Source organism: Podarcis muralis, chromosome 7, assembly GCF_964188315.1.
Source record: "Podarcis muralis chromosome 7, rPodMur119.hap1.1, whole genome shotgun sequence".
NCBI lineage: Eukaryota > Metazoa > Chordata > Lepidosauria > Squamata > Lacertidae > Podarcis > Podarcis muralis.
This window is the reverse complement of record NC_135661.1, coordinates 20,048,149-20,072,709: the sequence shown is the minus strand read 5'-3', so window position 1 is coordinate 20,072,709 and position 24,561 is coordinate 20,048,149. Positions and strand designations below refer to the sequence as shown.

The 24,561-nt window shown below is 48.3% G+C and overlaps 1 protein-coding gene across 1 annotated transcript in view; it reads left to right on the top strand.

Moving 5' to 3' along the window:
• Positions 1–24,561, top strand: part of ATAD3A (ATPase family AAA domain containing 3A) — a 50,658-nt gene that overhangs the window by 23,545 nt on the left and 2,552 nt on the right. Inside the window, exons 9-15 of the mRNA XM_028740873.2 lie at positions 656–712; positions 3,545–3,670; positions 5,178–5,302; positions 7,665–7,716; positions 9,709–9,779; positions 16,685–16,852; positions 19,560–19,668. Coding sequence (XP_028596706.2) covers positions 656–712; positions 3,545–3,670; positions 5,178–5,302; positions 7,665–7,716; positions 9,709–9,779; positions 16,685–16,852; positions 19,560–19,668 — 708 coding nt within the window. The remainder of the gene's footprint in view (positions 1–655; positions 713–3,544; positions 3,671–5,177; positions 5,303–7,664; positions 7,717–9,708; positions 9,780–16,684; positions 16,853–19,559; positions 19,669–24,561) is intronic.

Sequence of the window (24,561 nt, the reverse complement as noted above, 5' to 3'; positions counted from 1 at the left end):
TTTGGAAGCCTGCGAGCAGCAGCAACTGTCCCCACCTGCAGTGACCAGTAGCTGGTATTCAGAGGCATCCTCCCTCTGGCAGTGGAGGTAGAGCAAAACTATGATAGCTCATGGCCACTGGCAGCCTTCCGTCCCATGAATTTGCCTAATCCTCTTTCAAAGCCATCTTGATTTGGGGCAGTGTGTCCCCACCGGTGGGAAATAGGCTTCTCCCATGCTCTTTGTCCTATAGGGATGCGGGTGGCGCTGTGGGTAAAACCTCAGTGCCTAGGACTTGCCGATCGCATGGTCGGCGGTTTGAATCCCCGCGGCGGGGTGCGTTCCCGTCGTTCGGTCCCAGCGCCTGCCAACCTAGCAGTTCGAAAGCACCCCGGGTGCAAGTAGATAAATAGGGACCGCTTACCAGCGGGAAGGTAAACGGCGTTCCGTGTGCTGCGCTGGCTCGCCAGATGCAGCTTGTCACGCTGGCCACGTGACCCGGAAGTGTCTGCAGACAGCGCTGGCTCCCGGCCTATAGAGTGAGATGAGCGCACAACCCTAGAGTCTGGCAAGACTGGCCCGTACGGGCAGGGGTACCTTTACCTTTACCTATGCTCTTTGTCCATCACCCACCACAACAGGTAACCTGACTGCCTGCCTTCACTCTCTTTCCTAGCTTGGCAAGCGGCTCACCAGCAAAGCCCAGGATGCCCTCGAAGGAGTCATTCTCAGCGTGAGTAGTTTTTTAAAAAAATTAAAATAAAAAAGACTATTTGTATAAAGAAGGGATGGCTAACCTGTGGCCCTCCAGGCATTTCTGGACTACAACTCCCATCATCCTCAGCTAACACATCCAATGGCTGGGGTTGGATTAGGTGGGCCATGGCTTGATCCAGCAGGGATGCTCTTGTGTTACATTTTTGGGTCCCTGCCCAGAGCGGTGTGATGGGGAAGAGGTGCCAAATTCCAACAGGACCTCGGTTTTGGCCGAATTTGAGCCACATCTGCCAAGGGGCCATTGGGAGTGCACACTAAAGGCTTTAATTTCCCTGTGCCTGCCATCAGCTAATTCGCCAAATGGTGTGAATTGCCCCCAGTGGCCGTAGGATGAAGGTTTCCCCACCTCTAGTAAGTTCTCAGCCAGGGCGAGATTTGAACCTCGGCTTTCTGCTTCAGCTGCGCCAACTTCTGAAAGAGGAGTTGGTCTTCTCCTTCTGCTCCCCTTGAAGATTGCAAAAGCAGCTTCCTCGAGGTCAAAAAAGCGTTTCCCAGCTTTGTTTCATTGCCAAGACTGTTGGAGAGAAACGTCGCTCAAGAGGGGTCGAGTGAGTCTTTACTCCGAGCCAAGAATCCACATGTGGGGAACCTTTGCTCACCTCCGCACAGCAGCCAGTGAAAAAAATCCCTGAGTCAGCACTCGCAAGCTTTCCCCCCCTCTTATGCCAGCACCTTAATGGGGTAATAATTTCTGCCCGGGCGCCGCTTGTCGTGGATAATTGTGGGAATAACGCCACAGTCTGACGACTCTCTTTTCCAACAAAAAAGCATGCTAGTCAAAGTTGAGGCTGCCCTTTGCTCTCGCTTTGTTGTTTAGTCGTATCCGACTCTTCGTGACCCCATGGACCAGAGCACGCCAGGCACTTCTGTCTTCTACTGCTTCCCGCAGTTTGGTCAAACTTATGTTGGTAGCTTTGAGAACACTGTCCAACCATCTCGTCCTCTGTTGTCCCCTTCTCCTTGTGCCCTCCATCTTTCCCAACATCAGGGTCTGTTCCAGGGAGTCTTCTCTTCTCATGAGGTGGCCAAAGTATTGGAGCCTCAGCTTCGGGATCTGTCTTTCCAGTGAGCACTCAGGGCTGATTTCCTTAAGAATGGAGAGGTTTGATCATCTTGCAGTCCATGGGACTCTCAAGAGTCTCCTCCAGCACCATAATTCAAAAGCATCAATTCTTTGGCAATCAGCCTTCTTTATGGTCCAGCTCTCACTTCCATACATCACTACTGGGAAAACCATAGCTTTAACTATACGAACCTTTGATAGCAAGGTGATGTCTCTGCTTTTTGTCTCTCGCTTATGGCACCTTATTCAGGAATTTTGCCATTTCTTCAAAAAGAGCCATGTGTCTACACTTAAAAGCAAGGGTGGGGCACTGAGTCGGGCTGACGGGTCGGACAGTTATCTCCCCCACTGCTTGTGGGCCACTTTTGGCAGAAGGGCATGAGGTGTCTGACCGGATTGTATGGATCACTTTGCTATAGGGCTTCTCAACTGATGGTTGGGTCTCGCAGAGCACTTTGCAAGAGGCTCCACAGGATCCGACCACAATCAGCTGACTGCACAGGGGCTTGGCAAGACCCTCCAGTCATCTGTCTTGTCAGAATTTGCACAGGGTTTGTGCCTACGACCCCCGTTCTGGCTCACCTGGTGTCAGGTGGAGCAGGGCAGGCAGCCCGCAGTTTGGTCAAAACGACCTTGCGGGCCAAATGCGGACTGATTGAGCCTGCCAGCTGGAGGTTCCCCACCCCTGGCTAAAAGAGCCCTAGGTATTCCTTTTGCCAAAAAGCTCCAAGGATGCTTTGCGAGAGCATCACGCACAGGAGCCGCTCCCGCCACACATCAGCATACACCTTCGCTGTTCAAACCACCCACAAGCAAGCCTGCGCATTCACAGGAGCGAGTAAATGTAAACGAGGCCATAGGCAAGAGCATGCCATCTGTTCCCAGCATGCACCAGGAGCTGCTCATCCCACACGCTAGCAAGCAACGAAATGCAAGCGCGTTCATTTATTTATTTTTAGTGAAAACTGTTTGCCCCTCGATTGTAAAGAAAACTGCAAGGTCGTTTACGGAAAGAACAAAACGATGCAATTGCTGGGGAAAACAACTATTTAAAACTTTATTTTTTTCAAAGTTAAAATCAGTTATAAACTACACATAGATCAAAACAAGTGTCAGCTCGCCTAACGTTTTTGAGCAGTACAGTGGTGACACCTGCCTGGTGTCAGTAGGCAGGGAGTTCTAAAGCGAAGATGCTCTCTAAAAGAATTATTTCTTACAAATGCAATGTCATGCAGCCGCTATACCAGCGCCAGATCCACAGATCAAAATGGTCAAGTGGGCAGATATGGGGGAAAGCACTCTCACAGGTCCCAAGTTGCTCAGGGCTTTACCTATTAATGGTAACAGCTTGGTAGCAAAGAGTATGCTGTGTGGGTCTCTGAGCACAGCTATTCCATGCCGACCAGGTCTCGCTCCTGCCGGCAATCGTGCTGCAACATTCTGCGCACTCTGCAGCTTGCGAGTCCAGCACAAGGGAAGCCCCACGCTGCTTCTGGCATGCATCACAAGAACACATGCATGAGCAAGCACCAAAGATGGTTTCCTCCATGCCCTGATTGTGGGCGTCACAGAGACATCATGACAGAAACAGGATACTGGGCTGGCTGGAAATTTGGCCTGAGCCCAAGGGCTCGTGCGTGGGTAGAGTCCCTGACCCACCCGGTTTTTATTCCCTGTCTTGTTAGTTCAAGCTTGCCCTTTTTTCCATTTATTTATTTTTTGCAGCCGAAGCTGGAGGAGCGAGTGAGAGACATTGCCATTGCGACACGGAACACGCGGAACAACAAAAGCTTGTACAGGAACATCCTCATGTACGGCCCCCCTGGGACGGGGAAGACTCTCTTTGCCAAGGTAGCCCCAGTGGCCTCATCGCGATGTGATCACTGCCAGCAGCTCAATTGACAGCCTCTGGGGTCACCGCCCCTGAAGGCAGGGGAGAGCTCTTCGCATCAGGGCACACTTATAAATCCTGCTCTGGTCGGCATCAGACCCGAGGGTTGGGGCCCTCTGGTCGGCTTAAAGTTGAAGGTCGGGGGCTTCAGGCTAGTCCTAGTAACTAAGCCTTTGATAGGACCACCTGAGAGTGTTTCTGGGACCTTTATTCATGAGGGCTAGGATGCTTTTTAAATTTTTTTTGCAAATGATACTTTTGGAATTTGGGGTTTTGCAATAAATTCTACAGAGCTGTGTAAACACCACAGGGCAAATGTCTATTATTATTATTATTATTATTATTATTATTATTATTACTACAGTGGTGCCTCGCAAGACGAAAAGAATCCGTTCCGCGATTCTCTTCGTCTAGCGGTTTTTTCGTCTTGCGAAGCAACCCTATTAGCGGCTAAGCGGATTAGCGCTATTAGCAGCTTAGCGGCTATTAAAGGATTAGCGGCTAAGCTGCTAAAAGGCTATTAGCGGCTTAGCGGCTTAGAAAAAGGGGGAAAGCGAGGAAAAAAACGCAAGACTAGCAAGACGTTTCGTCTTGCGAAGCAAGCCCATAGGGAAAATCGTCTTGCGAAGCAACTCAGAAACGGAAAACCCTTTCGTCTAGCGGGTTTTCCGTCTTGCGAGGCATTCGTCTTGCAGGGCACCACTGTATTATTATTATTATTAATTTATTTATTTAAATTCGTATACTGCCCTATACCTGCAGGTCTCAGGGCAGTTTGCAAGACAAGATCACAACATAAAAACACAGAATACATAATCAAAATAAAACTCCCCCCGGCCCAACACATTTTAAAGGGGCATTGGGTGTCAATGTTTATCGTTGCTTGATTTTCTTTCTCGCTCCTCTAGTTGCTGAGCCATGGATGGGGCCCCTGAGTATGTTACTGTGTTGTTTAGAAATGAGGACTAGGAACCTGCTTTTTTAAAATATTTTTTTTTAAATATTCATGGGAAGATAGTTTGTAGATTCTGCAGTTATGTAAATATAAAGGTAAAGGACCCCTGACAGTTAAATGCAGTTGCGAATGACTCGGGTTTATAGGCTGAGGGAGCAGACGTTTGTCCGCAGACAGTTTTTCCGGGTCATGTGGCCAGCATGACTAAGCCGCTTCTGGCGAACCAGAGCAGTGCACGGAAATGCCGTTTACCTTCCTGCCAGAGCAGTACCTATTTATCTATTTGCACTTTGACATGCTTTCGAACTCCTAGGTTGGCAGGAGCAGGGACCGAACAACGGGAGCTCACCCCATCGCAGGGATTCGAACCGCCAACCTTCTGATCAGCAAGCCCAAAAGGCTCAGTGGTTTAGACCACAGTGCCACCCGCGTCCCTTTATGTAAATATCACAGGGCAAATGTCGATTGTTATTTGATTTCTCCCTCTCCCCCCCCCCTTTTCTCTACTCCAGAAATTAGCCATGCATTCTGGCATGGATTACGCCATCATGACTGGTGGTGACGTCGCCCCCATGGGGCGGGAAGGAGTTACTGCCATGCACAAGGTCTTTGACTGGGCAAACACAAGCCGGAGAGGGTAAGCTTGGATCTGTTTCCCACGACTTTCTCAGATCAAGAGTTCCATCTTGCTTTTACACACACACACACACACACACACACACACACAAAAGATGTCGCTTTCCTTTCAGTACACAATCCGTTGCAGTTGTCAGTTGCTTCATTTAATCTCGGTGTGGTCTGGGCGGCTTCCAACAGAATATTAAAACACAATAAAACATCAAGCGCTTAAAAATCACCAAGCGGTGATTGCAGAACCGTTCTTGGGCCGGATCCGGAGGGCAATTGGGCCAGATTCGGCCCGCGGGCCTTAGTTTGCCGACCCCTGCCTTACACCGAGTTAGGCCAATGGTCCATCTAGCTTGGTTCTGTCCACACTGACTGGCAGCAACTGTCCAGGGTTTCAGGCAGAGACACTCTCCCAGCCCCACCTGGAGATAGCGTTCGGGATTGAACCCGGACTCTTCTGCGCACGCAGCGGGTGCACTGCCCCTGAGCCACGGCGCTTCCCCAAAACTTAAAGCCTACTGTGCAGAGGTTAAGTTGACCTTCTTGGCACCGCCTGCTGCTCGCAAGCGGCCATCGAGTTGAAAGAGGTTCTACAGCTCTGCTGTTGTGGTGCCCAGCATGTTCTCTACAATACAGTGGTACCTCGGGTTACATACGCTTCAGGTTACATACACTTCAGGTTACATACACTTCAGGTTACAGACTCCGCTAACCCAGAAATGGTGCTTCAGGTTAAGAACTTTGCTTCAGGGTGAGAACAGAAATCGTGCTCCGGCGGTGCGGCAGCAGCAGGAGGCCCCATTAGCTAAAGTGGTGCTTCAGGTTAAGAACAGTTTCAGGTTAAGAACGGACCTCCGGAACGAATTAAGCATTTAACCCGAGGTACCACTGTAAAGGGAAAGCAAATACCTTCCGCAGTGATGGTGCTGTTTGGCTCTTCGTCTCTTCTCTCCTGAACCTCCAAACATCTCCCAGAGACCCATTAAAACCGAGTAAGAGGAACTGGGGGTCCGGCGCTGTGTGCCTATGCCGTCCTATTTTGTGGGGGGGTGCCGAAGGAGGGAGGTTCGGGGATGGCACTGAGCGTGGCTAATTGATGATGTATGTGTCCCTTGATTGGCTCCGACAGACATTTGCTCCCTTTGTCCAAACTGATACGCAGCCACATTCATCACCAGAATGTTTCTATTTTCCACCTTTTTCTTTCCTTAAAAAGAAAGGAAGGGGGGGGGGAGAGAGAGAGAATGGAAAGCCACCCATGAAATGAAATATTTAGAGCACTGCAAAACAAACTTCCTTTTGCAGAGGGTTTTTCGTGGCCCACCTTTTTGCAGGGGGAAAGCTGAAACGCTGCATGTGTTTAAAAATGCATTGGCGGTCCGTGTTAAATTATTCACCGACCGGGGGGGGGGGGGGGGAGAAAGCCGGCTGAAATTCAGATCCCAGAATGTGACAAAGCAGCCTCTCATAGCTCCCTGAGTGACTTTGGAAACCCTCCTCCCCTGTGGTGCTTTATAAGCCAAACCCTAGAGCTATGGTGTGTTTTCATGCTATTCCATCCTTAAGGAGTCTTTAAAAAAAAGCAAAAGCATTGTGGTTTGTATGCCAAGGAGCATAGGAACGCAGAAAAACATATCCATGGTTTTATCAGTCTAGTTCACACCGGGCCATTGGACATGGGAGGAGTTGTTTTTGGACTACGACTCCCATCATCCATGCCTGTCAGATGCTGATGAGAGGAGGTGTTGCTACTGTTGTAGTCGCTTTATTTATTTAAATTGTTTCCGTGCATTGTTGTTGCTGCTGCCGCTGCTGTTATTTAATCTCAAAAGCTGTTAACAACCCAATTTAAAGCACCAAATTAAAAAATTGCACAGTACAGTATCAGAACGAAGTCTTGACAGATGAAGCTTGCATATATAATGTGCCTTTAAAGCAGCGTAACGGACCAGAAAGCAAAATTCTCTCTTAGACCGTATCATGGATAAAAATCGAAGGCTTTCATGCAGTCCTCACAGCTGCCTCATGGAAATTAGCGGACCTAAGTTACTCATGCGCGTGTTAAATTTTAACAGGCCTACTCTGAGTAGGACTGACTAACGTGGGCGACAACCCAAAAGCAACAGATGCCACAAAATCTACTCTGAGCAGATGCGTTGAAATGAATGAACTTGTCTAACTTAGGTCCTCCAGTGGGCACGCTCCAAGGAGGTCTTGGTTAGGCACAACCCCATATTTGTTATTTTTTTACACCCAAGCGTATTGAGTGAACTTTGGATTGGTAATGGCCCAACTCTGCAAGGATGGTGGGCCCATTTGCTTTACCCACTGCTCCTGCCAAGCTCACCCGGGTTTTTCATTTTCTTTAACAGCCTCTTGTTGTTTGTGGACGAAGCTGATGCGTTCCTGCGGAAGAGGTCGACGGCAAGTACTTCACACTCCCTTCTCTCTCTCTTGCATGTTGTACACATGCTATCGTTTAGTTTTTAGTTTTCCACTGCTTTTCGTGGAATGTTTCGCAATCGTAGGGTGGGGAACCACAAAATAAAATAATTAAAATATGGCTATACAGAAAACACAGGACGCGGGTGGCGCTGTGGGTAAAAGCCTCAGCACCTAGGGCTTGCCGATCGAAAGGTCGGCGGTTCGAATCCCAGCGGCGGGGTGCACTCCCGTCGTCTGGTCCCAGCGCCTGCCAACCTAGCAGTTCAAAAGCGCGTCAAAGTGCAAGTAGATAAATAGGGACCGCTTACTAGCGGGAAGGTAAACGGCGTTTCCGTGTGCGGCTCTGGCTCGCCAGAGCAGCTATGTCACGCTGGCCATGTGACCCGGAAGTGTCTCCGGACAGCGCTGGCCCCCGGCCTCTTGAGTTAGATGGGCGCACAACCCTAGAGTCTGGCAAGACTGGCCCGTCCGGGCAGGGGTACCTTTACCTTTACAGTGGTGCCTCGCAAGACGAAATTAATTCGTTCCGCAAGTCTCTTCGTCTTGCGAGTTTTTCATCTTGCGATGCACGGTTTCCCATAGGAATGCATTGAAAATCAATTAATGCGTTCCTAGGGAAACCGCCTTCAGACCAGGTCCGGGGACAGTCTGTCCCCCGACCTCTTCTGAAGGCTGGGGGGGGGCGAAAGTCTTTGCTCCCCCCGCCTGCATTCAAAAGCCCTCCGGGACAGCGGAGAAACGTGCTGCGTTTCTCCGCTCTCCCGGGAAGGCAGGCAGGGGGGAGCAAAGACTTTTGCCCCCCGCTGGCCTTCAGAAGAGGTCCAGGACCTCTTCTGAAGGCTGGCGGGGGGCAAAAGTCTTTGCTCCCCCCCTGCCTTCAAAAGATGTCCGCCCAGGGTTCGCGGACCTCTCCGCAAGCAGCGGCAGCGCTGCCGCAGCTTGCGGAGAGTTGCCGGCATGCCGAAGCCTGGGCGCGCTGAGATCAGCGCGCCCAGGCTTCGCAGCCCCGCCCCCGACATCGGGGCATGGTCCCGATGGCGGGCAGCGGGGGGAGGCGTTCCCGTCCGTCCACCGGCATCAGGGCATGGTCCCGATGGCGGGCGGCGGGGGGAGGCGTTCCCGTCCGCCGCCCGGCATCGGGGCATGGTCCGGGGCTTTTAAATTGCCCCGGACAGCGGAGAAGTCCCCCGCTGTCCCGGGGCTTTTTAAAATGCTGGCGGGCGACAGCGGAGGCTTCGCTCCCGCACGCCAGCATTTTAAGATCGCCCCGGACAGCGGAGAAGTCCCCCGCTGTCCCAGGGCTTTTTAAAATGCTGGCGGGCGACAGCGGAGGCTTCGCTCCCGCACGCCAGCATTTTAAGATCGCCCCGGACAGCGGAGAAGTCCCCCGCTGTCCCAGGGCTTTTTAAAATGCTGGCGGGCGACAGCGGAGGCTTCGCTCCCGCCCGCCAGCATTTTAAGATCGCCCCGACAGCGGAGAAGTTCCCCGCTGTCCCGGGGCTTTTTAAAATGCTGGCGGGCGACAGCGGAGGCTTCGCTCCCGCCCGCCAGCATTTTAAGATCGCCCCGACAGCGGAGAAGTTCCCCGCTGTCCCGGGGCTTTTTAAAATGCTGGCGGGCGACAGCGGAGGCGCTTCCCCGCTGTCCCGGAGATTTCCCTATGGGCTTTCGTCTTGCGAAGGGAGCCCATAGGGAACTTCGTCTTGCGAAGCGCCTCCAAAACGGAAAACACTTTCGTCTAGCGGGTTTTCCGTCTTGCGAGGCGTTCGTCTTGCGGGGTACCACTGTACCTTTATACAGAAAACACACACACATTTAGTTAGTTTCGTTATTCCCTGCTTGGGATTGTGAAATATTCCGTGAAAAGCAGGTTATAAGTACTTGATAATAACTAACTGAAGGAGTATGTGTTTTCTGTATTTTTATATTTTAATGCATGGTTAATTTAATTGTGATTTCTCCTCCTTGCAGGAAAAAATCAGCGAAGACCTACGAGCCACGTTGAATGCCTTCCTGCACAGGACAGGACAGCACAGCCACAAGTAAGATTCAGGGGAAACATAAGAGCCATTTTCCAATATCTGAAGGTGTGTCATGCAGAAGATGAAACAGACTCTTTGGGTTGTGTCCAACATTTGTCCTACTCAGATTAGATCCATTGACTTCCAAGGTCGCATTACCTTCCATATACAGTGGTACCTCGGGTTACATATGCTTCAGGTTAAGAACTTTCCGCTAACCCAGAAATAGTGCTTCAGGTTAAGAACTTTGCTTCAGGATGAGAACAGAAATCGGGCTCCGGCGGCGCAGCAGCAGGAGGCCCCATTAGCTAAAGTGGTGCTTCAGGTTAAGAACAGCTTCAGGTTAAGTATGGACCTCCGGAACAAATTAAGTACTTAACCCGAGGTACCACGAGGCTCAACCACTTTAATTGGTGCCACATAATACTAGTTAAGCATCTGTAAGAAATTGTTACAGATAGGTAGCCGTGTTGGTCTGCCATAGTCAAAACAAAAAAAATTCCTTCCAGTAGCACCTTAAAGACCAACTAAGTTAGTTCTTGGTATGAGCTTTCGTGTGGTATCTGAAGAAGTGTGCATGCACACGAAAGCTCATACCAAGAACTAACTTAGTTGGTCTTTAAGGTGCTACTGGAAAGAATTTTTTTTGTTTTGTAAGAAATTGATTATCTTTGGAACTCCCTGCCTATTGACTTCAGGCAGGCACCTTCACTGTACTTTTTCTGCCCACTACTAAAAGCATTTTTGTGTAGGCGAACCTCCCCAGACGTGTTGAACGTTGACACGTGTATTTAATCAAGGTTTTAGCTTCTTGTTGAGTTTAAATTCTTTGCTTTTTCTAGTGTTTTACATACCGTATTTTTCCATCTATAAGACACCCCCTATTTTGGGGGACTCAGATTTAAGAAAGGGGGGGGGAGATGGCCCCATATATAAAACACCCCCTAATTTTTGACATGTTTTTAAAGGGAAAAAACCTAGTCATATACATGGAAAAATACGGTAGTTGTTTTTAACATTTTGTTTATTTTTTGCTAATAATTTAATTCTTTTTGTAATCTGCTTTGAGGTTTTATAAAAAAAAATCAAGCGGTATATAAATCTTGAGAAATAGAAATAAGTAAATGGAAGTTTATTCATTCGTCCTACCCTGCTCTGGAGGGTAGGACTTGAACCCATGGCTTCAAGTTACAAGAAAGGAGATTCCAACTAAACGTACGTGTCAGGGAACTGCCATCAGAGACAAGAGGAGAGGTAAGGTTCCCCAATGAGGCAGGGGAGGGAACTATCAAGGAGAGAGAGAGAGCTTCCGCTGGGGAAGGGAATCAAGGTGACACCAGGAAGAAAGGGGAGGCTGAGAGTACTTCGGAGGGAAGGCTCCGAGACTCTTCTAGTGAGATCAGCGGGGAGAGCACAGGACCTCCGCTTGGCACGCCCACGCTTCACAGAAAGCTTCCGCGCAGAGAATCTAGGAGGAGACTTGGAGTCAAGGAATTCTTATGTTGGAAGAAGTTTAGGAAACGCCCACTGACGGATTCTGCCAGTGACTGAGACAGTCGCGTTGTAAGGGCTGTCAAACCAGGGAAAGGTTTAGTTATACAACCAGCTTGGAGCAGTTTGGAATTTACGCACAAGCAACCCCAATTCCCATTACAGTACGGGACAACTTTCTGACAGTAAGAGCTATTCGACAGTGGAACAGTCTCTCTTGGAATTTGTGGGCTCTCCTTTCTTGGAGGTTTTTAAGCAGGGGTTGGATGGCCATCCGTTATGGATGCTTGAGTTGAGATTCCTGCATTGCAGGGGGTTGGACTAGATGACCCCTGGGGTCCCTTCCAACTCTTATGATTCTATGAGCCTAAACGTGGTAGGGATTGTGGACCTAAGGCATGGGGAACAGGGGGAAATGTGGCCCTCCAGGCCCTTGGTGCCCAGCCAATCTATACTTTTCACCCTCCTTGAGTGTTTTTGCCTGACTGGAATGTGTCCTTAAAGCGCTGCTGTTGCCTCTCGCTTGCCTCGATTGTGGCTACGGTGTGGTGCTTGACAATGTATATGTGTAGAAACTAACGTACTACAAAAAGGAAAATTCACATTACTTGCTCCACCCACTTTTGCCTCTGGCTTCGCCCATGTGGCCCCTGGAAGGTTGTCAAGAATGGAATCTGGCCCTCAGGCTGAACAAAGTTCCCCCATACCATAGACATATGCATTATTCTTGGATTTTGAGCTTTCTCTGGGCATAGCCAACCCATTTTGTTTTAAAATAAATAAATGATGAAATGGGATATTATCTCAGCGTTGCTTTCCACTGCAGAATTCCTTATTGCCCGCAGGCCTGTCTAATTATACATTTGGCCTCACTCTAGTTATCCTGTTTTGACGATTCTACTCTCCCCCCCTTCCCACAAAAAAAGCAAATTTGATTGGTGCATATCTTCATTTAGGGAATAGTTCTGGGTTCCCTCTTAAAAAAACAATGTTCTGCAGAGCCTGTAAGGACTTCAGTCACTCAACGCCACAGTAACGTATGCGAATCCACCAATAATGAGCCCCCCGGGAGACAGTTAACTGGCAATTCTGCCTTCTGTCAGGAAAATGTGTGCTTTTAACTAGCCAATTTTACGCTTCTAGCAAACCCTTCAGGAATGCCAAATCCTGGACATTCAGAGTTACTGTTTCCAAGAGCAACTGGTTGGGTCCAAGATGGCTGCCCTCTCATCCTCTTCCAAAATGCCTGCCAGTTCTCCTATTCAGAGTCCCCCCCGAAGCGCAAACGGGAGACGCCTCTCCCTCAAGCTTTTTTGTGCTTGTGAAGTTTGGTTAAAGTAAAAAGGTAAAGGACCCTTGGACGGTTAAGTCCAGTCAGAGACGACTATGGGGTTGCAGCGCTCGTCTCACTTTCTGGCCAAGGGAGCCGGCGTTTGTCCACAGACAACATTCCAGGTCATGTGGCCAGCATAACTAAACCGTTTCTAGCACAATGGGACACCGTGATGGAAACCAGAGCATGCGGAAATGCCATTAACCTTCCCACCACAGTGGTACCTGTTTATCTACTTGCACTGGTGTGCTTTCAAACTGCTAGGTTGGCAGGAGCTGGGACAGAGCAACGGGAGCTCACTCTGTCACGGGGATTCGAACCGCCGACCTTCCGATCGGCAAGCCCAAGACGCTCAGTGGTTTAGGCCACAGCGCCACCCGCTTCCCAGAAGTTTGGTTAAACCACCACTTGGCCCCTGTAATTCCTGTTTTTGTTTTGCTCTCTGCATTTTTACTTTCGTTTGAGGAGTGAATCTGAGGTGGTCTGAGGAACCTATATGAATTTTAAACGTGAGAGAGAGATTGGGTCAGAAAAATAGTAGCATAAAAAGTTACGACAGACAGGCTTGTGTACACACCATGTATTTAAAGCATATGACATTCCCCACCCTCAACGATCCTGGGAACTGTAGTTTGTTAAGGGTGCTGGGAATTGTAGCACTGTGAGGCATAAACTACAATTCCCAGGGTTCTTTGGGGTTGGGTGTCATGTGCTTTAAATGTACGGTTGTATACGCCGCCCGAGTCAGACATGGCCCATCTAGCTCAGTATTGTTGTTTCCTCTCCAAATGTTGTTGGACTCCAACTCCCATCAGCCTCAGCCAGCATGAACTGGGTAAGGATGAACTGGTCAAGGATGATGGGAATTGTAGTCTAGTGACATCTAGAGTTGGAGAAAGCCTATCTATGTTGATAGGCAGCATCTCTCTAGAGTTTGTGGTGAGGGTCTTCCTCAGCCCTGGATGGGGATTTGAACCCTGATCCACGGCCCTCCTGGTACCTGCTGTTCAAACCAGGCACCCCAAGGTTCTTCATTTCAGGAGTGTGCTAAATGTGAAGCGAAACAGCTCCAGTCTAAATAGTTTTCTTGCTCTTATACTTTGCCTTAGGCTGGAAACATTAAATAATAATACTACAGATTTCTGCTTATTTTTGGTTGGGAGGGGAAAGGGAGGAGGTTTCCAGTTTGTACCAAATGTGCACATCCCTAATAAACTATTTATTTATTGGCCGCTGTATAAGCCAAGCTATATTTGTGGCCATCTTGCCACGGATTAAATGGAACAAAATTTACAGTACATCAGTATAATGCAGTTTATACACCGTATAATACGCTTTGTAAAATAAGGTATCACTATAAAAAGGCACTGCTCTGAGTAGAACTTAGCTGGATGCAACGCTAAGATTTCTGCACGAGTTGTGCATCGGGAAGGGTCAAGTCCATGGCTTCACCAACGTTTGGCTCTGCCCTTGCCCAGCCCTGTTATGTGGCCCCCCCAAGGTTTCCCAGAGGGAAATGTGGACCTCGGGCTGGAGAAAAAAAGTTCCCTACCCCTGAAATAAATAAATACCTTCTGGGGTTTATTGTCATTATCAGAAATAGTCTGTTAAATATTGTGCATGTTAAAAGGATTTTATTTAAATACCGTATGTTTCCATGTACAAGACAATGCCCCCCCCCCATTTTTTAAGTCAAAAATTGGGGGTCGTCTTATACGCAGATTTATACGTGTCTTGGGTGAGCTGGTGGCTTCTGGAAGCTCCTGAGTCACTTGAGTGCCGCCGGAACAACTTTTTTTCTGGCGTTTTTCAAAAGAAATAAAAGCAATTTTGGGCGATTTCCTCCAAAAGCTGAACTTTAAAATACTGATTTCTCAATTTTGGGCTCCCCAAAGTAGGGGTCATCTTGAACATGGGGTCGTGTTATACACGGAAAAATACGGTAACAGGTAAGAAATTGCCCCCGTTTTTGTCATTGTCGTCTGGGAAAGCATTTAGGGCTTCGGGTCATTGTGTCTGTCCCTCTGGGATCTCGTCAGGGCTGCGTAGCCGCAAGCCAGGCATGGGGAAATCTAAAAAAGTAGCCAGTTTCCGAATGAATGTGGAGATGGTGACCCCCCCCCCAGCCTTTTCTCCCCCTCTGACCCCAGGGGGGCCATCTCTGAGCAGATGGCGAGAGTGTCGCCGCCAGCGCCCATTAGGAAAACAGGCTGATTCAAATCATAATGCGCCATTAAATCAGGGCTTATTGTCAGTTGGCGAGAGAGAGGGCCGGAGGGGGTTGCGGGCAGAAGAGAGGCGGCAGGCGCTGGTTGTGAAGCAAAAGGATGCTTAAAGCACTGCGTGAAGTTTTGGGAAAGAGCTGGGAGTGCTTTGAGAGAAGTAAAGGAGGCAAGAGGCAGAAGAGGGTGTGCCTTAGTCTGCGATGCTAAACACACAAGTCCTGGGAAGTGAGACCCATGGGATATAAAATAATGAGTAGATAGGCATAGGATTGTTACTTTTAAGCTTCACCCGCACACACTCATTCTCTCTGTGTGTGTGCTTTTCTTTCTTTCTTTCTTTCTTTCTTTCTTTCTTTCTTTGTAAACCACTTTGAGGGGTTTTTTTTACCTGATAACAACACAAACAACGTTTGTAAATATAAATTCTTTTAAAATGCGATTCAACGTATCATATCGAAATACATGGTTATATAGACCAACTTGTCATATAAATGAAACATATTATGAGAAATTAAAGTCCAGCAGATTCATCAGGAAATACAATCTATTCAGTTCTTATATTGGCAATATCCATGGTGTGGAATTCTTATATCAATCTTGTAGTGTTCCACGTGAAGATGCTTTTAAGAATTCTAGTGTTCTTTGTACGCAGGTACTTCATCTGATTTCTGTTGTTATCAGTTTTGTATTTACGTGACAAAGGGTATGGTAGTGTTTTGAATGAGTTTTGGGGTTTTTTTACCAGCAAGTAGTGTATAAATTTTAGGAAATATATAAAAATACTTTGATTTTGCAGAAAAGTGGAATGTGGTATTATTGGTTAAGAATGAGGGAGAAATTCGGTTTGATTAGCATTAGTGTGCTGCCAAAACTATTTAGTGGGAGGAGGGTATGTTTTTGTGTTTGTGTGTGCATGCATTTATTAGGGACTGCCTTTTAAAGGGGGGGGGGAGGTGCTTCTGAGAGCAGTTTTTGGAAGCACCTCAAACCCTCTTGTAATGCGTATGGGTTGCTCGTGCGTAAACTGCCGCCTCTCCAGGCTAAATTGCCTTGTTAAACCTTTCTGACTGCACAGCCCTTCTCATCGTGGCTGCCTCAGTCGCTAGCAGAATCCGTCAGTGGGCGTTTCTTAAACCTCTTCCAACATAAAAGCTGTTTGACGCCCAGTCTCCTCCTCCTCTCACTGCGCGGGAGTCTTCTGCGCAGGGAGGGCGTGGGTAGCGGAGGACCTGTGCTCTCCTCACTGATGTCCAGTGAAGAGTCCGGGAGCCCTCTCGCCGATTCCCCCATCTGCCCCCCTTTATCCCTGGTGTTGCGCTGATTTGCTTCCCCCTCTACTGAGCTGCCTCTCCCCCTGCTGCTGGGCCCTTCGCCAGCATCATCTGGGAGCCTTCCCTTCGCCTCTCGCTCCAATGTCAGTTCCCTGACACCTCTGTTAGACCTTCCTGCAGCCTTGTATAATCAAGGGGACAGGCACTTCCCAGAGCAGTTTGCTGCAGCCACGTGAATTGTATCCTGACAACAGCCTGACATTTTTATGCCTCTATGAAGATGTTATGGGTTGTACCCAACCAAGTCCCATTGAAATCAGTGGACCTAAGTTTGTGAACTTCAATGGATCTCATCTGAGTAGGGCTGGCGTTGGATACAAGCCTACACATGCACAATGCGTGCCTTTCTGTATTGAACGAATGAGCATTGAATGGTTTTATGGTGTTTGGGGGATGCGTACAGTCCCTCGAAGTATTCCCACCCTCCTTGCGTACACAATTCTGTTTGAAGTCGAAGGGGTTGCGCATGTGGAGAGTGAATCCCAATAGAACTGCCTTGCTTTCTAAGAGAGGGTGGAAATGATGGTTCTCTTCTCCTCTCCCCAGGTTCATGCTCGTCTTAGCCAGCAACCAACCGGAGCAGTTTGACTGGGCCATCAATGACCGGATAGACGAAATGGTTAATTTTAAGCTGCCAGAGCTGGAAGAGAGAGAGCGTCTGGTCCGGATGTATTTTGACAAGCATGTCCTGAAGCCGGCCACTGAGGGAAAGCAGTCAGTATATTTATTTTTTTAATTAATTGCCATATTTTTCCGTGTATAAGACTAGGTTTTTTCCCCTTAAAAATAATGTCAAAAATAGGCGTCTTAGACTATATTTGTATGCTACGACAGCAGCTAGAGTCTTGATAGCCCAAAAGTGGAAAACACAGGAGATACTGACTGTAAAGGAGTGGCAGGCAAAGTTGGTTGAGTACGCAGGACTAGCAAAACTGACACATAGAATTCGCAGTCAGGAGGAGACAAAGTACCAAAAAGAATGGAGTAAATTTATGGTTTATGTAAGTGAGAACTGTAGAAATTTGAAGACGTTAGCAGGACTGAAATAAATCTTAGTCTTTTATTAATGAAACTGTGAATTAAAGATTGGAATAAGAAAACCTGCGGAAGGGAAGGAGCATAAAGTAGGATACATGTAAAAAGACTTGATGTTTTTGTTTGTTGGTGTTGGTGTAATTAAAATGAAAACTTAATGAAAAGCATTTTTAAAAAAAATTAGGCATCTTATACACGGATACATTTCCCCCCATTTTCTTAAATCTGAGTACCTCGAGTTACAAACGCGTCAGGTTACAAACGCTTCAGGTTACAAACTCCGCTAACCTAGAAGAGTTACCTCGGGTTAAGAACATTGCTTCAGGATGAGAACGGAAATCATGTGCTGGCGGCGCAGCGGCAGCAAGAGACCCCATTAGCTAAAGTGGTGCCTCTAGTTAAGAACAATTTCAGGTTAAGAACGGACCTCCGGAATGAATTAAGTTCATAACTAGAGGTGCCACTGTATTGGCATGAAGTCAGGACAGGGTAGGTAAGCAAAAGGGAACGACAGCAGTGGCTACAGAGCAGCATTTTGTCACAGGCTTAGCTTTGAAGGTTGGCTAATGTTACTACTGGGCCCTGCTGCTCCCAAATATATCCTATTTGGGTTATGAAATCTGTTGAGAACATGAGTCACTTGTCATCGTTTGCAACTGAATAGCGGAAGCAGAATTGACAAGAGGATTCCCCCTGTATCGGGCAAAGATCTCTTGCAACAGGGAGTGCATCTTAAACCTTTTCCGGTCCACTTCATTCAAGATCCCGCAGGAGTGGGAGGAGGGGTGGCCTTGTCAAGCTCGTCTCCTGCAGTCGCGTGGTCTACCCAGGCAGATTTTCATTTGTACAGGGCCGGAGTTGGCTTGGCATCAACAGTCCCTGTCTGAGTAGCTACAGCCTCATGTGGGAGCGAATTCCATCGTTCTAACGATGCGTGAAGAAGTACCGTATTTTTCGCTCCATAGGGCACACCTAGTTTTTAGGGGGGGAAATAAAGGGGGGGAAATTATTTTTCCCCCCCAGCCCCAAAGAGCAAAGAAGCCAAGACAGCCATGGATCCCGCTCGCTGTCTTGACTTCGTTTTTAGCCGAGGGGCTGGGGCGGGGGAAGCCCAAGCTTCCCCCGATCCCAGCCCCCAGAACAGGTCCGGGAGCTGCGGCAAGGTTGCGCACAGCCTTGCTGCCGCTTGCGGGGCTGGGGGCACACTCCTAAGGCTTGCGGATAGCTGCCTGAAGCCCGGGGAGTGCAGCAGGAGTTGGCGCTGCGCTCCCCGGGCTGCAGGCTGCTATCCGCAAGCCTTAGTACTCCCGCTGCAAGCCTTCGGAGCGTGGTGGGAACTCCCGTCGCGCTACTAAGGCTTGTGGATAGCTGCTTGAAGCTCAGGGAGTGCAGCGGGAGTTGGCGCTGCGCTCCTCAGGCTTCAGGCTGCTATCCGCAAGCCTTCGGAGCGCAGCGGGAACTCCTGCTGTGCTCCGAAGGCTTGTGGATAGCTGCCTGAAGCCTGGAGAGCGAGAGGGGTTGGTGCAACAAGAAGCCCCCGGAGTGCGGAGGGAGCGCTCCCTCTGCGTTTTGGAGGCTTCCCGTTGCTATCACTGAAGCCTAGGAGCCTGCATTCACTCCATAGGACGCACACACATTTCCCCTTCATTTTTGGAGGGGGAAAAGTGCGTCCTATAGAGCGAAAAATACGGTACTTACTGTTGTCTGCCCTGTATCGGAAAGCAATGTCATAAAATGGAGTTCCCCATAAATTCAGCTGGAGGACATCTGTTTGGCATGCAGAAGGTCCCAGACCATCCAGCATAGGCAGTAACTAGGAAGGTGGACCAGTGGGCCTGAGTTGGCATAAAGCTTGCCTCACGGTCCCTCCTTTGTTAATCCTCACAACAGTCCTGCAAGGCGGGTCATTCTGAAGGAATGACGAGCCAAGTTGTTGCAGACTGAGCAGGGGTTTGAACGCGGGTCCTAACCAAACTGCTACACTGGCTAGCAAATCATATAATAGATTTATTTACTGAATAAAGGGTTGCGTCCAACGCTGGCCCTACTCAAGAGTGCTTTCATAAATTAATCAAAGTGATTTAATTTATTCCCGTTAATTTCAGCGGGTAAACTCTTTTGATGGGTACGTAGTTGAATACAACTTATGAACCTTAGACCAGGGTTTTCCAAACTTTGGTCTCCAACTGTTTGGGGACTACAATTCCTATCATCCCTGACCACTGGTCCAGCTAGCTAAGGATGGTGGGAGTTGTAGTCCAAAAACAGCTGGATACCCAGGTTTGGGAAACGCTGCCTTAGACCCTACCTACGGTGTTTCCCAGCAGCTTGCAATAAATATCACATGGCAGTGTTGATGTGAAGTGGTGTGCTTTTTCCTGTCCAGGCGCCTGAAGCTCGCCCAGTTTGACTATGGGAAGAAGTGTTCAGAGATTGCCAAGCTGACCGAAGGCATGTCTGGCCGAGAGATCTCTCAGCTCGCCGTAGCCTGGCAGGTAAGTCCAGCATCCTATGAGAGAGCCGGTCCTTTGACGCATTCTTGCCTGCTCAGACCAGTCTGCTTGGTTTCACCTAGCTTTGGCTGAGCTCAGCATTGGGGAACCTTTGGTCCTCTAGATGTTGCTGAACATGCTCTTTCTTCCCTGTAACCATAACCCCACATACACCTGGGACCAGGAGAAAATTGCTTCTGGTAGCCCACTTCGCAAAATCATTGTGATGATGGAATGGAGTGGGGAGAGCTGGGTTTGCTGCCTTGACCTTGGAGGAAAAGCAAAATATAATTGCAGTAAATGCATGGTTTCAACACAGGAATGGGATAAGCACACAGACCGGCTTCCAGGCAGTTTTGCTTTTTTGTTGTTGCTAACTTTTGTTGCCTGGAGGGAGACTAGAGACGGAGTATTTATTTATTTTATTTTGCTGTTTATTAAATTTGTATACCACCCTTCACCCTTCGATCTCAGGGCGGCTCGCAACAGAAAAACACAATGTGGGGAAAAACACACAAAATACATGATCAAAACAAAAACAAACCCATAGCCTCCACACACATTTAAAAGGGTATCGGGTGTTAAGCAGCAAAAGGCCTGGTTGAATAGGAACGTTTTCGCCTGGCGTCTGTAAAACCCCGGTAAGACTGATGAAATGTTCCGTGCGGTTTATAAATACCTTTTGAAAAATAAAGCAAGCCTTAGGCAGGGCTGGTGCTTCCACGCCTCATCCAGAATATTGCAGCTTTTCTGTCTGAGAGTTCTATAAGGTGTGCGAGCTTGCAAATTTGCTGTGCGCAAGCTTCAGTTGGTCTTTTTTTAAAAAGAAAGAAAACACTGCCTTGGCGCATCCAGCCCCTTGGGACCGATTAAGGCAGCCGCAATAAAATTGCCCATTGACTCCTTTTTGCAAAGAGCCTCGGGTTGCGTAATGCCTCCTGGAAACTCTGGTTTCCATCTCTTGTCGTATGCTGAAGACAGCACCTTTTACTCTGGCCTTAGACATGTGAGAGAGAGGAGTTTGTGTATATCTATATTCTTTATTTTTAATGTTTTGTTACTAGTTTGCAAATTATTATGGAACCACAGGGACAAGTGAACAATAGCAAAAATTCAGCATGGATATAATGACGGGGCATACCAATGTACCTGAACATATTAAATAATAATACCCAATATAAGACCAGAGCAACCATATTAGCTCTAAAACTAAATCCCCACCAAACTGGATATTTATTTATTTCATTCATATCCTGCCTTTTTTCGTCCAAGGAGCTCCCCCTCCTCATTTAATCCCCACAACAACCCTGTGAGGTAGGTTAGACTGAGAGATGGTGGGTTCAGGTTGTACTTTCGAGTTAATGGTATAATTTGTGTGTTTTATGTTGTAGGTCACTTAGAGATTTTTAAAATATTAAGTGGTTTATAACAGTTACGAAATATCAGCAAAAAAAACCCCAATGTGGGCCAGATAAAACTGTATAATTAATTTTGAAAAATACATTAATAAAACAGCAGCTTAAACGTCAGTAAATAAGACACGACACTAGAACATTTAGCATTCTCCCGGGGCGAATTTGTTTTTAAATAACCGCTTGTGTTGTCGGGGTCAAACACCAGCCGCCCCACAGATACGCACAGAGCTTGTGAGATTTCACACGCTTTCAAGCAAAACTTTGCAGTCGTAAGGACTGCTTTTGGAAAGAAGAGAGAGCTGACATTTTCTACAAGTTCATTTCCTTGCCCAGTGTTACATTATGTTACACTGCGAGAGAGAGCGCACTTGTGAGATTTCACATGCTTTCAAGCAGTCATAAGGACTGTGAATGTAGTTTTGAAAAGAAAAGAGAGCCGAAACTCTTCGTAAGTGCAATTTTGTTCAGTTTTCTGTGCGCTTCTATGAAATTGCAACACACACAGCTGACTAGTGCTGAGACGAAATCCCTCCCAAATTCATCACCTCTTTCACAACGTGGGGAGAATGGGGTACTATTTGTGGTGGGGAGCTCACAAAGAGTTTCTTATGTGGTGACAGGAATATTTGCCCCCAATGGGGGTCTCAGTGGCAGCAGTGTTGTTATCCTCGGGGGGGGGGGGTGAGGGAAGAAAGAGCCAGCCATCGTCAGGAACTGTGGCAATTATATATATAGAATTTTGGGGCACCCTTAAGAACCTAAGATGAGCCCTGCGGGATCAGACCAAAGGCCCATTTCATCCTGCATCCTGTTTTTACAAGAGCCAAGCCCCCCACGAGCAGAACCTGAGCACCATGGCACTTTTTGAGGGGTTGTTGTTGTTTAGTCGTGTCCGACTCTTCGTGACCCCATGGACCAGAGCACGCCAGGCACTCCTGTCTTCTACTCCCTCACACAGTTTGGTCAAACTCATGCTGGTAGCTTTGAGAACACTATCCAACCATCTCATCCTCTGTCGTCCCCTTCTCCTTGTGCCCTCCATCTTTCCCAACATCAGGGTCTTTTCCAGGGAGTCTTCTTTTCTCATGAGGTGGCCAAAGTATTGGAGTCTCAGCTTCAGGATCTGTCCTTTTGAGGGGAGGGTAGCCTAAATCCATAGGGGGAGGGAAATCAACCCCTGAAATTTGGGCTTAACCCAAACCCATAGGGTGCTGGGTTGGGGAGCCTAAGCCCTCCAGACATCGAGGGACTACAAAGCCCATCATCCCCGCCTGTTGGGTCCAGGCACATCTCGAGGGCCACAGGTTCCCTCAGCCCGTCATCCTAGGGCTAGGTAGGGATTGAATTTAGAAGGGAGAAAAAATCAAGGCTGTTCTTTGCCTCTTCTGAGAACACTGGACATTGACGCCCGCCAGCTTGTGACGTGATTGGGTGGCGCAGAGTGACTTTGTCACCTTCCCAGGTCCCTTTCCCTCCTTGTGAGCGTGCTTGCGTTTCCTGATCTTGACAAACAGCAGCTGTGGCGAGCCAGGTGCGCCTTTGCGCATCCTTCAAACAGCCTTGACGCAAGTGGATGCCTCGTGGAAGGTGTTTTAGAATTCCTTCCCCTGCCTCAGTCTCTCTCTCACACTCTCACTCTCTCTCACTCTCGCTTCCTGCCTGCCTGCCTGCCTTGGTCTGTTTCCGACAGCCTTGGGGCGGGGAAGGAAGGGCACTGCGGTGCTTTAAAAGAAAAGAGTCTAACCAGGAATGAAAGTTCACAACCTGTTTTCCAGCCAGCACCTCAGGACAGCGAAAGCCACGATTTCTGCCTCCTGGAGCCAAACGATTTAATGAAGCAATTTCTCAAACCTTCCCTTGGTCAGAGCACCTTCAATATAATCCCAAAGGGGGGGGGGGAGGCTTAATTGCTGCTAACGACTGCTGCTTAATTCACCTCCAATTCGTATTTTCAATTAGTTTGCCTCGCCACCATCCACATTGCAGCATTCTCTCTCCCCACCTCATTTTGCAGGCTTAGAAAACCTCTCTGGCAGACTACACTTCAGTCCTACTCTAGACCGATGTAGGTTCATAAAAGGGCAGCCAGAATTATCAAGGGACAGGGCAGCACTTCTGTACGTTGCAGCATCTGGGACTTTTTAGTTTAGAGAAAAGGCAAGTGATGTGAAATAAGTTCACTGAAATATGCATATTATGGAGAAAATGGGTAGAGAAAGGTTTTTCTTCCTCTCTCATAACGCTAGACCTCGTGGCCATCTAACGAAGCTGAATTTTGGGATGAAATAAAGTAACTTACCTATGCATCCCATGGTAGAGTTACCATATGTCCTCTTTTTACGGGACACGTCCTCTTTTTCATGGGTGTAGAGTCATCACAGCGATCCATAGTTAAAAGTAGAAGTCGGCAGATGTGTCCTCTTTTTTGCTCTTCAAAATATGGCATCCCTACCCGTTAAACTATGTAAGTTTTCTATGCAGGTTTTCCATAGGTATCTCAGCCGCTTTGAGGACACTGGATTAGGTGGGACATTGGCCTGATCCAGCATGTTCTTTTTATGTTTATGTTCTTTGGCAACTAGGGACGTGGGTGGCGCTGTGGTCTAAACCACAGAGCCTAGGGCTTGCTGATCAGAAGGTCGGCGGTTCAAATCCCCACGACGGGGTGAGCTCCCGTTGCTCGGTCCCTGCTCCTGCCAGCCTAGCAGTTCGAAAGCACGTCAAAGTGCAAGTAGATAAATAGGTAGCGCTCCGGCGGGAAGGTAAACGGCGTTTCCGTGAGCTGCTCTGGTTCGCCAGAAGCGGCTTAGTCATGCTGGCCACATGACCCGGAAGCTGTACGCCGGCTCTCTCAGCCAATAAAGCGAGATAAGTGCCGCAACCCTAGAGTAGGTCACGACTGGACCTAATGGTCAGGGGTCCCTTTACCTTTACCTCTTTGGTTATTAATTCCTACTCAGAGTAAGCCCATACCAAACGAAGGAACATGACAGACTTGGGTCCATTGATTTCAGGCAATCTTCCCTGAGGAGGGGCTTAGTTTGAGGCAACCCATTGAAACGGATGCCCTTGGCGAATCCAGGTTGATTTCAGTGGATCTGCTTCGAGTAGGACTTAATTGGGTACTGTGCCCGCCCGTCAAAGCTGGCCCATGGAAAGGGTTGAAAGAGACATGGATGGGTGGCACAGCAGAGCCAGTTCCCTGCTGTGAACCCTCGGGGGCGGGGGGCTGCTGACAACAATGTGCGTTGGATGTTGCCGTCGTTTCGTTGCGCAACGTGTCAACCAGACCAGGAAATCTCGTATGATTTATTTATGATTCCTTTTTTCTATTCCGCCCTCCCTCCCAGAGGAGCCCTGTGCGGGGAAGGCTCAGAGTGTTCAAACAATGCAATTTTAAAATAAAAAGGTAATTTAAAACATTTCAGAGCCATTTAGAACCGTTTGACACACGTCAAACGCATCTTAAGAAAGCTGCCGC